This window comes from Miscanthus floridulus, chromosome 1 (genome assembly GCF_019320115.1).
Source record: "Miscanthus floridulus cultivar M001 chromosome 1, ASM1932011v1, whole genome shotgun sequence".
NCBI lineage: Eukaryota > Viridiplantae > Streptophyta > Magnoliopsida > Poales > Poaceae > Miscanthus > Miscanthus floridulus.
In genome coordinates this window covers 23,710,226-23,721,419 of record NC_089580.1, presented here as the reverse complement: position 1 = coordinate 23,721,419, position 11,194 = coordinate 23,710,226, and the positions used below count along the sequence as shown (strand labels likewise).

The 11,194-nt window shown below is 42.5% G+C and overlaps 2 protein-coding genes across 6 annotated transcripts; one reads left to right on the top strand and one right to left on the bottom strand.

Annotated features, from left to right (window-relative positions):
- Positions 1-2,972: 2,972 nt before the first annotated feature.
- On the bottom strand, positions 2,973-7,145 carry LOC136457051 (uncharacterized). Of its 4 annotated transcripts, XM_066457177.1 has the most exons (14): positions 7,107-7,145; positions 6,531-7,014; positions 6,366-6,424; positions 6,119-6,199; positions 5,970-6,043; positions 5,801-5,883; positions 5,246-5,349; positions 4,731-4,870; positions 4,613-4,660; positions 4,435-4,487; positions 3,751-3,835; positions 3,604-3,670; positions 3,258-3,368; positions 2,973-3,161 (listed from the first exon to the last, which is right to left on the bottom strand). In XM_066457177.1, the coding sequence occupies exons 2-14, from the start codon at positions 6,848-6,850 to the stop codon at positions 3,109-3,111; spliced, it is 1,278 nt and encodes a 425-aa protein (XP_066313274.1). In that variant the 5' UTR covers positions 6,851-7,014; positions 7,107-7,145; the 3' UTR covers positions 2,973-3,108. The 4 variants fall into 4 exon arrangements, with proteins under 4 accessions (XP_066313274.1, XP_066313219.1, XP_066313334.1 ...); XM_066457122.1 differs by lacking the exon at positions 7,107-7,145 and having other exon boundaries at positions 6,531-6,985; XM_066457237.1 differs by lacking the exon at positions 7,107-7,145 and having other exon boundaries at positions 6,134-6,199; positions 6,531-6,985.
- LOC136456921 (uncharacterized) lies at positions 7,120-10,654 on the top strand. Of its 2 annotated transcripts, none has more exons than XM_066457028.1 (9): positions 7,120-7,331; positions 7,450-7,611; positions 7,760-7,857; positions 8,614-8,704; positions 8,787-8,990; positions 9,088-9,344; positions 9,663-9,753; positions 9,834-10,047; positions 10,125-10,654. In XM_066457028.1, the coding sequence occupies exons 1-9, from the start codon at positions 7,206-7,208 to the stop codon at positions 10,337-10,339; spliced, it is 1,458 nt and encodes a 485-aa protein (XP_066313125.1). In that variant the 5' UTR covers positions 7,120-7,205; the 3' UTR covers positions 10,340-10,654. The 2 variants fall into 2 exon arrangements, with proteins under 2 accessions (XP_066313125.1, XP_066313054.1); XM_066456957.1 differs by having other exon boundaries at positions 7,121-7,331; positions 7,450-7,638; positions 10,125-10,653.
- The last annotated feature ends 540 nt before the right edge of the window (positions 10,655-11,194 follow it).

Here is an 11,194-nt window from a genome sequence, read left to right as displayed (position 1 = left end):
ATGGTAAACAAGATAAAGCTGTAAACTCATCCTCCTAAACAGCATCCTATTACATATGTTCCAGACGGATTTATAGCTCTTTCACCAATGCCATATCAAATTTGTTTATCAAATTTGTTAGCGAACCAGGACCGGTTATAGTGTAAAAACTTCTGAATTATTTGCTACGGTGCAGGAAACAGGACCATATAAAGTTGCAGTAATGATTGTGTCTATTACAAACACTACTAACTGGTGGTACATGTCTTGCGAGCCATACAAAAAAAGAGCTGATCAACAGCTAGATGGTACCTACAGATGCCCAAAGTGTGGAGGCACAACCACAGTTCCTAGGTACCTTTTCAGTAGCTTTATACCATTTCCAATCCGTACATGAACTGAATATTTTCCAACGTATCTACACCTTTCATTGTTTATAACTTGTGCAGGTACCTATTATCATTTATTGCAAAAGATGACACAGATGAAGCACAGTTCTTTGCATATGATGATAAAGCGAGAAAATAATTCAAAAAGAGTGGCAGGCATTGGTGAACCCATTGCATATAAAAGAAGGATTGCCTCAGACAATGAACAACATACTTAACAAGACATATGTGTTGTCAGTTGATCTTACCGACGAATCGTGCAAAAGTATGAAAAAAAGGCAGTACCAAGTCAAAGCAGTTTTAGACAGGCCACCGAAACGGCCTTCGCTGCAGATCATGGCAACATCTCCGTATCACCCACCTCACACAACAAGCCCAACACCAATCATTAAGAGTCCAGAGCATTCGGCCGATCTACTTCTGATTGAGGCCGCTGCACAATCTGTAAGCAGATTTTACACCTTGTTTGGCAACACTATTCTAGCTTATTTAGCTGTAGTCCACTCAACAAATTTTTCGTATTACAGACTCCAGCACCTGGTAGCGAACTAGACCATGAAGCCTCCAAACATGATGTCGACAGGTACATAATAATCCATCATTCTATATTGAAACTCCGTAATAGATAAATACATATATACTGCTTACAAGCAGTGTACGTAATCAGTGCACAATTCCAATTTATGTAAGGTCACCAACAACACGGACAAGTGCTCGCAAGAATCTCTTCGGCCACGCCGATTCGGCCAAAACTACAGAGACACAAGAAGAACAGCGTGCCAAAGAACCGTGTCCATCCTCTTCGGAGTCAAAATCAAAGAAGTATACTTTCAAGAATTTTAACTTACCATCTTTTTATGTCCAAACATGTTGACATACAAACTCTAAACATAGAAACCGAGTATAGTGCTGACTGGTTTTTTCCCATGTAGAAAAAAAAACCAGGAAGATGATACAGGTAGCCACTCACAGGAGTGAAGCAGAATCTCTGGTACGCAAGAGGTAACATTCTCCAAACAGCATCTGACTAATATGTACCAATAAACAACCAAAAAGATAAGGTCTTCCTTGCCAACTCTTATCACGTAACTGACTTAGTTCTGGACAGAGACGTACACAATACATTGTCTCACACCAGTTAGGTTCAAATACTAAACATTCTTCCTTTATTGTTCCAATTAGGTGCTGCCGTACTATTGCCGACATGTAACAAGCTTTTGCGTCCTACGAAGAACTGTTGTTCGAAGAAATAAAACCTATATATAAATTACCAGAGTACAATGCATCGACTTCTGTGGTGCATGCATCAGGCTATGATGCATCAACTTCTATGTACTATTTGTCATGTCTGTGATCTAGACATAGCTATGGGAACCACATACTATGGATGTATCAGTTCGAACTGTCGCTATGAAATCGTGTCGTTCCAGTTGTATATGAAACTATATTTGCCTTATGTAAATCCTAGATAAATCCTACTAAAATATCGTCAGACTACTGTCACAACTCCGTTTTCTTAGCATTACCATGCTCCACAGAGAATCTATGTACCTCCAGGTGATATCCAGCCAACGAAATTTAACTATACACAAACATCGCAAATATATAAAAAAGAGATCTATGTTACAAAATAAACCACCTAAGACAGCAGGTACCAACACTAAAAAGCGGTTTCCACAAATACACTAAAAAGTGGTTCCCATAGGCGCGCGAATGCGCGCACCACCATACTAGTCCTTAAACATTGCCCAAATGCTCTAAGCTGTACTCCCTCCGTCCCATTGAGTTTGTCGTTGGAAAACCGTGCCCCCCTCACAATCCTGATTCCCGAGCGACAAACTCAATGGGACGGAAGGAGTATGGTGTATGAACCCCACATTGACACTTTGGTCCTGTTTGCTTGAACTTATCAACCTGGTTTATCAGTCATGATACAGTGTTTTTCTCTCACAACAAATTAGCCAACAGTGCTTTTCAGCCTGGCTTTTCAGCGAAGCGAACAAGGTAAATATCCTCTTTTTTTTATGATGTAGTCCATATGGATCTCTTTCGTATATTTAATTGCAAAAGAATACGATGGTTCAAAAGGGCGCATAAATTGAACTCTGGTTTAGGAGAGGTAATATTTTGAGTGATATTCTCAAGCAATAAATATACACTTTACCATTGGCAATGGCTCGCTGGCCACGTCGCCTTGCATGCAGTTTGGCCAGCCAAATGAGCTCGGGCCAGCAAATTGGCAGCTCAGATCATGCCGCTGTTTTTATGGACTAGCTTGGCCTGCAAAAATCTTTTAGGACTATCCCAATTTTGGCCTTGAACCAAATTACAACCAAATGTAGAAGGCATGGCCAAATTTTGGCTTGGTCAACAGTTCAGTTGCAAGTCTGAAATTTGTCCCTGATCATGACAATACCCAGAGGTTCCCAGTAAGAACTCTGCAACAACAGTTGGGTCAGGACAAAAACGTCTGCGAGTGTCGTACAATGCCATGATACAAATTAGCCCCAAATAAGCCATTGATTCTATAGACGTCAGTGAATACATTTGCATTTTGCAGACACCAATCACACCCAACACAACAGGAAGTGGCCAATGCCGCAATGCTCTCTGCAGAGGAACATCAAAGTCACAATAACGCCAGCCACGGTACATGTGATTTTTTTTTCCAGTGCTGCTTTGAATGTGCATCCAATGCCTTGCTTAGCTTCAGCCTGATCCAATATCTTCACTAAAAGCTTCAAGCTTCTTGTGACGAAGAAAACATCCAGACAGAGCAGCTGTTCTCATCACCTAATAGAGCACACGAAATTAAATGTGTCACAGCTCCCATTCAAGCATCAGACCTATGATTTGCCAGGCAATTTTGAGAGTCAATATAACATGCACCTGCCAAGTTTAACTCGTCTTCAAACTCATCTTGCATACCAAATCTTCTGTGCCCGGATGATGTTACAGCAAATGGAAGGTATGGATGGAACGAGAACCCGTTTACAGTATCTAAGATCAAGTTGATATAAGATTAAAATGGATATAATACAGAAATAGAGACATACTAAGGCGTCTTTGGTTGGGACACTGGCCTGGGGGCGCTCGCCCAAGCAGGTCGATCCAGCCGCCAGGCGCTGGAAATCGACGACCTGGGGAGCCACCCGGGCCAAGCGCCTTTTGCCAGGTTCACAACCAAACACGCCTTTAAACCTCCTCCGGAAATACAAGTTCAGAAGAGACATACCAGCTGCTGCTTGGAAGCCGGTTACCCATTGACCACCTTGAAGATCATATACATGGACCATGCCATCCTATGGAGATACGGAAATTCCTCTTTCAGTTTTTGAGGGTTCAAAACATAATTAACTCAAATGAGAAAATTGGCCCTCACCTGCCCACCAGTGGCTAGATGTCTACCGCAGGGCTCAATATCAAAACATATTCTTTGATTAGTAGTATCAGCTGATCTGTACAACCTTATTAATGAAACCACATACACAAAAAAGGACATAAGAAAAGCTTGCACAGATAAACTAGAAGGGACATAATTCCACTTAAAAATCCAGTATACTGCACCGACATAGTAGTTCAGTTCTACTTATTAACTGATGTAAAATATACTGCATTGGTATAGACATTGAAAGATTGCTAGAGTAATATATGATCAATATAAGGACAGGCTTGCTTCAGTTATGATGGCAAGCGGATATATCTAGTTAACCCGCACTGGAAAGCAAGCTTACTACACCTAACCAATCGAATAGCATATCCGTACAACCACTTAAGTATGCCATATGGAAGTAGATAGGTCAGCATTGAGACGATAAACAATATCTGCCACAAGACGCCATAAACCCATAGCTGAAAATATACCTATAAGATCTGCCCAAATGAAACATTTAAGATAAGATAAAATGACCAAAGAACATATTTTATTATTTACCAAAAGAAACAAACAAAAACTCTGATATGTTCATATGAGATAAGGCCTTGTACGTAACCATCAAATCATTTAAAAAAAATCCAAGAAATAAATTGTTCTGTAAAGGCAAAAAATAGATGATTAAGCTCTTACTTGTAAACAATGTCCACAGTATTGCGAATATCCCAACATAATATGTATGGATCCTGATAAAAGATCAATAGATATTTGATATCATAGACCAAAAGGATTGAGTAAATCTATGCAAATCATATGAACCCTGAACTGCCCAATAGTATGCTAACTGACCATATGTTGAGAAAATAGGTACCTTGCGCCCTCCAGTATACAGATAGTTCCCATCTTTCGAAAAAAGCACCTGAAACTTTCATCAATGTTAACTGCTATTCATACCGTAAGGTTCAAATGTACACGACTGCTTTCCCAACCTGTGTGACACCACCAATCTGCCCATGTAAGACATACAAAGGCTCCATATTACTCTCTGCATACACAGCAGTTGTCTGGCTGTATGAACCAACAGCAAGCATCCCATTTTGTGGAGAGAAGGAAATTGAAGATATTATACCTGTCATGAAAACAAGTGCTCAGAAGCCAAGCACTTATAGCAAAGTTTGTGTAACTTCACAAGTCATACCAAAGGAAGTTCAACAACCACTAGCCAAAAGTGAGCTGAGATGAAGCAATCAAAATCTTTATGAGTAAAGCTTAGTGCAAAGTTGTTGATAGTGCAGCCTCATTGATCATAGTGCTCTAAACGATAGTTATGTAGACAAGTTCTAGCACAAAACTTATTTTGGTGGTTTCATTGAATGCTATTGTTTGAGGAAAAAGAATGTGAAGTACATTTCAAGAATCTATGATCTACATACTCCAACAGAGTTTTAAGGATGATTCAAAGCATGTCAAGGGCACCAAACTTACAACAGGAATTGTCACATACCAGTTGGCCCTTCACCTCCCTTAAGTAAAGAATATTGATCAAAATCTCTGCCAGGCCGATGAACATCAAACACTCTTATAGCTTTGTTGTATCCAGCAAACAGCCTGCAGAACAACATACCCCCAATGAATAAATATTCAAGAAGATTTTACTTCAGTCTTCAGTTTAATTGCCTGAAGTTAGGCCACTAACCCATATGTTGTCTTAAGATATGAAAGTATGATATTTGACAATAAGCATTACACACAACAAAATGAGTAAGAAACCATTAATTTCTTATGCTGAGAATAAGACCTAACAGAATCCCATGACTACAAACAGTGTAAAAAAAGGGCGTACCCAGTGCAGAGAGCTCCCGCTCTGTCAGTGGCAAGCCTTACCCTCGCCTGTGCAATGCGAGGAGACCGCGACTCGAACCTGGGACCTTCCGGTCACAGGCGGTAAGACTCTACCGCTTGCACCAGGCCCGCCCATCCATGACTACAAACAGTATGTTTCAGAAAAATTCCTTACATAACACAAATTAAATTTAGAGTCTGAGTGCACCGCACATACTTAGATCCTGTAGAATTGAAAGAAATTGAAAGGGCAGCAGTTATTTCATCCATGGCATCATATGCTCTGTATGTGCACCGGAGCTGCAATTCCCAAAACAAATAATCAGAACCAGAATTACTTGTTAGCCACACACGAAACACAAAAAAACATGAACCACCACTCTTACTTCCCCACTGGTGGCATCCCAAAGGTGTATTGGATGATCACGACTGGTGGTTGCAAATACACAGGTGGGTGGGTCTGCATCAAATTCACTAATTGATCATAAAGAAAGAAGGAACATGAACATATCAAAGAAAGCAATTCATCACCCACCAGACAAAGACATACACGGGTACCAGCAGAAATCGTACACTGGCTCACCCTCGTTCACCTGAAGGAATGCGCCATAAGAATCTGCAGGGGAAAGAATTGAAACTAAAACAGCAGATTGGAAGTAGAGAATAATTGAACCAACAGAGACAACCAAAGGATAGGCTAAGCATTGAATGCAAGCATTTACATGAATACATGATACACTGCCACATTCGCAACAGCAAAAAACTCAAAACCAGAGACGCACCTTCACCTCCGACGGCGGCCTCGGCAACGGGCTCCGCCGCACTGTACGCTTCCTCCGGCCTGTCCAACGGAAGAAGGAAATGCCCCACTTTTAGCCACTCGCCGCGCGTGCGAAAGAGAGAGCGTCAGCGTATCAGAAAATGTAAGCGCGCGGTTTACAACTTACAAGTAGAACAAGCGGAGGGAGTTATCGTCGGAGCTGGTGAGGAAGGAGGACCCGTCGGGCGACCACTTTACGCCCTTGAGGAAGTTCTCACCGCCGCTGTTGCTGCCAGATGAAGTGGAGGAGCGGAACTGGCGGGCGAAGTGGTAGAGCCGACAAGGGGGCCGGTCGAAGCGGAGCTGGGGCCACGAGTACTCCGCCGCCGCCGCCATTGCCGTAGCATCGCTCTCCGAGACACCCTGTAGCGCCTCCTCCGTCTCCGTAGCATCGTTCTCCGCGCCGCCCGGTGGCGCCGCCGCCGCTTCCTCCTGCGCCGCTGCCATCGCGCTCAGCTCTTCTCCGGCGAAGCAAAGCAACCGGCGGCCTGGGGCTGGGGTTTCGACGGGTTTCTTTCTGGCTCGTTCCCGTTTGGGCCAGGCCCAGGACCAAGTGGAATCATAGTCAGACAGGCCTGACCCAAACGAAGTCACAGACTCACAGGCCGGGCCTGCAACGGCATCGTGGCCTCGTGAGATTTGACGTATAGGGCCGGGCCCAACCCAACCCCACGTGCACGGCACGGCACGGCACGCGACTCACCTCTCCGTCCAGGTAGTTGGAGTCGCGAGCCCACTGGTGGTTGCAGTGTTAGATCCGTCCGCCTGAGCCGGGCGAGGAGTGAATCCCACGGCACGCGCCATGTCCGACGAGTCGCCGCCGCCAGCGCCACCAGCACAGGTGACCGAGAAGAGCCAGCCCGCCGAGCAGGCGGCAGGCGGATGGGGCGGATGGGGCCTCTCCATCTTCTCAGAGATCTCCCGCAGCGTGAGTACTGAGTAGCACTCCGACATGCCGGCTTCATACGCCATGCGCAGTTTTTTTTTTCTCGGTGGGCAGTTCGGATTAGGGTTTCAATGAATTGACGTGGCCTGGTATGTCCCAGGCGGTGGAGGTTGCTAAGAGTGCCATCGCCGACATCCAGCAACCACCGGAGCAGGAGACAGGACCCGGTAGTGGCGAGAAGGATCAAGAGAAGGAACCGGAGGGGGAGGGGGAGGGGGAGGAGGAGGAGCGACGCAAGGCGGCTCTGGACAAGCTAGAGAAGGCCAGTGAGGACTCAATCCTAGGCCAGGCAATTTCCTGCCTTGCTTTGCTACTCTCTCAATATTACTGCTGTCTTCCTGGGCTTGGCAATGCCGGTGACAATGGTTGGTGAATTGCTGTTTGCAATGTGTGTATGTGGGTTTCTGCAGGGGCTGAAGGCCTTTGATAGCTCGGTGGAGACCATCACGGCTGGTACTTGGCAAGCTCTTGGGACCGCATGGAAGAGTGGTTCGCTCTTTGTTCAAAAGTACATCCCTCATTTTATATCTACTACTTCAGTTTCTGCTGTTACAGCCCTTGTGGATTGAACAGGAAAAATTTAGTTCAGTGATGACAGACGCATCCCATGTTACTTGTCCTTACATTACATGAAACAGCCTAGACGACCTAGGGTTGCTTCCTCCCACTAGTAAATCCACCCAGTCTGTTCTACTTATGAAATTGTGGATCTAGTTGGTTACATCTTACATGTGAGAACATGAGATCCAAATCTGTATATTATATATACTAAATGGCGCTAACGCTAGTATTATGATGCCATTTATTTCCAGTTACTGGTTGATAAATGAATACATGGGTATTCAGCTGCCTGTGCACATGTATAAGTGTATAACATAACATTTCATTGCTGTTTTTATGTACAAGGTAGCGATGAGATTCTGAAAACAGACTTCCATCATAAATTTGTTGTCTGTTATCTAGTAACTTTGTATGTCTTTTCTCAACTTCAAGCATCAACTATCAGCAGGTTAACCTTTCTAATGTCTTATTAATGTTCAATACTCCCTCCGTTCCAAATTATAAGTCACTTTGACTTTTTTTGGTACATCGAATTTGTTATGTATAGATACATAAAGTCATAGCGACTTATAATTTGGAACGGAGGGAGTAGTTAGTAATGTATTCATTAACAGTAACCCTGCAAGTGTCTCTCCTTTACATGGATAAGTAACACGTTTGCTTGGTATATTTATCTCTGACTATAACGTGGTTACTTTCCTAGATTGGAAAATTCAGCTTCAAGCTTGGCCGAAACCATTCAGCAAGGAGAACTGCCTGCCAAAGCATCTGCGATAGCACCAACCATTTTAGAGGTAACTAGGACTCAATAATTGCATTGCCTCTACATATATGTGAAATGAATATCGTTTTAATATTAAAGTTTAATAACCACAGACAGGGAAGTCATTTACAGCAAAAGGAATGGAAGTGCTTGAACGCGTTGGAAAGGAAACAATGGAGTTTATCGTCGAAGAAACTGGTATGGAAGTTGATAAAGGTAGTAATGGTGAAGGTGACCAGCAGACAGAAGAGGAACAGTTTGAAGAAGTCTCATTTGACAGATGCTTCTATATTTATGGAGGGCCTGATCAATTAGAGGTGATGCTTTGTTTTCCCAAGGATATAATGTGTTTGGTCTTCAATATGCCCCTTTTTTCTCTTAGTTGGATCTGGTCTCTTTTTTTCTTTGTAATAGGAGCTGGAAGCATTATCAAGCCACTATGCATTGTTGTTCAATAGGAAAAAGGGAAAACTTAGTACTGAGCAGAAAACATTTTATGATGGAAAGCTTAAAGAAATACAACAGATTTTTAGTCTTAGCACCAATGTTGACGAAGATGGACCAGAATCTGACAAAGGGAAGAAGATTGAATCAGCTAACACTGACGCTGATGCTGAGATGAAGAAGTTATGTGAATCCAGTGTCAGCAAGGCTGCTAAGATGGCTGCAGGGTATGTGTATCCTTCACTCCCATGTGAATTCAAAACTAGTATGTTGGTACTTATATTTAGTTTTGTCAAGTATTGATGAAATTAATGAAATCGTGTCAATCAATAAAGTGGCATTTAGCATGTGGTTGACTAGATAGACAGCAACTTCTTAAGAAAATCCAATGTATACATGATGAAAACATGGTTTAACTTTTTGCGATATATTGTTCCCTGAAGTCGGTTCTAAAAATATCTTCTAATTTAGACTTCATTTTTTGGCATTCATTTCTTTAAAAGCATTCTTGAGAGTTGAGACTGTTATATCTGTCACCTTTGCAGGTTCACCACTGCCTTGGGTGGGCTTTCTCCAAATGAGATTATCAAACGGACCACTAATAGGCTTGAGACCATTCACTCAGAGGGTGTTCATGTATGTACATACTATATAATGTATCGTTCTTTGCTTATAAATTTGATATTTCTTTGAGTGGAAAAAACTCTTTCTTGCAGAAATTATCAGAGATGTGCTGCCTTGCAGTTTCTCAGCTTCTGGTGCTAGGAAAGTCAGTAATATCTTCTGCCAATAAATCAAAGAATGAAGACGATGAAAATGATGTTAAGATTGATTGGCCTGAAGATCCTATTTCAAAAGCAAAAATAATCAGATGGAAGGCGCAATCCATCTCTGTGGATATGGAAAAGGTGTCTACTAGTTTTGCTACAGGTAATGGACCTCTCATGCCAAATTGATTACTCTATGTAGGAGGTGAATTTCAATAATGCCAACTCATTTGTCTGTAGGTATCTCGGATGTCGCTGAAGCTTATGCGGCAGCTATGCAAAATGCTCTCGCCGTCAAGCAGGATGACCTCCCAAATCAAAAGTCTTTGCAGGAGAAGGTTAAGTCCATATCCATCCATCTTAACTCCGATCAGACCAGTGCTGTCAGCAAGCTACAAGACGCCCTGCAGTACCTGGCCTACGTCGTCGTATGCGCTTCAATGCCAAGTGTGTAATTGTGTGGTGTGTTTCCTGTGTTGAGCATTGCCTCAATTGTTAGCCATTTATGTACATCTGCCTACGGGTTCCCTTCAGGGTTGCAGAATTAGGGCCTCTCTAGCTATCATCGTACCACACTAGGACGTGTTGGTTAGTTGTGATGGTTGTACTCCATTCCACTTGGAAAGTTGTTGCTCTCTCTGTTTTTACTCTGAGAACAATGAATTACTGATGTTTAATATTGACTCGAACAATGAACAATGCTCTCTCTGTGAACTGATGTGTTCAGTTTACAGCTGATGGCTTACTCCCAGTTCGGTCTGGTTCATGTTTGTGTGGCGTTTCAGAAAAGATTATTATTGACTCGAAAGGTTCGGTCCACTCGGAGTTTGGTCCCTGCCGGTGTAAGAGCCGTTTGATGCGGTGACTAAAATTTAATTTAGGAGGTGTCTTATTGTATTGGATGTTTAGATACTAATAAAAAAATAAATTATAGAATTCGTTAGTACTTCACGAGACGAATTTATTAAGCATAATTAATCCGTTACTAGCACATGTTTACTGTAGTACTATGTTGTCAAATCATGGACTAATTAAGCTTAAAAGATTTGTCTCGTAAATTAGTCACAAGTTGTGTAATTAGTTTTGTAATTACTCTATATTTAATACTCCATATGTGTTAAACATTTTATGGGATAGTGACTAAAGTTTAGGTGGAAAAACCAAACACCATGTAAAATTGTGCTGGTAGGTGGCCAAGCCGAGCGCAGAGGGCTAAAAACAGAGACAGCTAGGGGGTTATGGGCGCACATCCCACTCCAGACTTTTCTCCTGCTGACGATGTTTTTTAGAGCATTGGACTATGAATCATT

Coding starts and splice junctions, on each gene's coding strand:
- LOC136456921 (XM_066456957.1), top strand. CDS start 7,206: ATGTCCGACGAGTCGCCGCCGCCAGCGCCACCAGCACAGGTGACCGAG. Junction 8,991..9,087: donor GAGGGCCTGATCAATTAGAG/GTGATGCTTTGT, acceptor TCTTTGTAATAG/GAGCTGGAAGCATTATCAAG. Junction 9,754..9,833: donor TTCACTCAGAGGGTGTTCAT/GTATGTACATAC, acceptor TCTTTCTTGCAG/AAATTATCAGAGATGTGCTG.
- LOC136457051 (XM_066457177.1), bottom strand. CDS start 6,850: ATGGCAGCGGCGCAGGAGGAAGCGGCGGCGGCGCCACCGGGCGGCGCG. Junction 5,884..5,969: donor GGGATGCCACCAGTGGGGAA/GTAAGAGTGGTG, acceptor TGGGAATTGCAG/CTCCGGTGCACATACAGAGC. Junction 3,162..3,257: donor AGACGAGTTAAACTTGGCAG/GTGCATGTTATA, acceptor GTGCTCTATTAG/GTGATGAGAACAGCTGCTCT.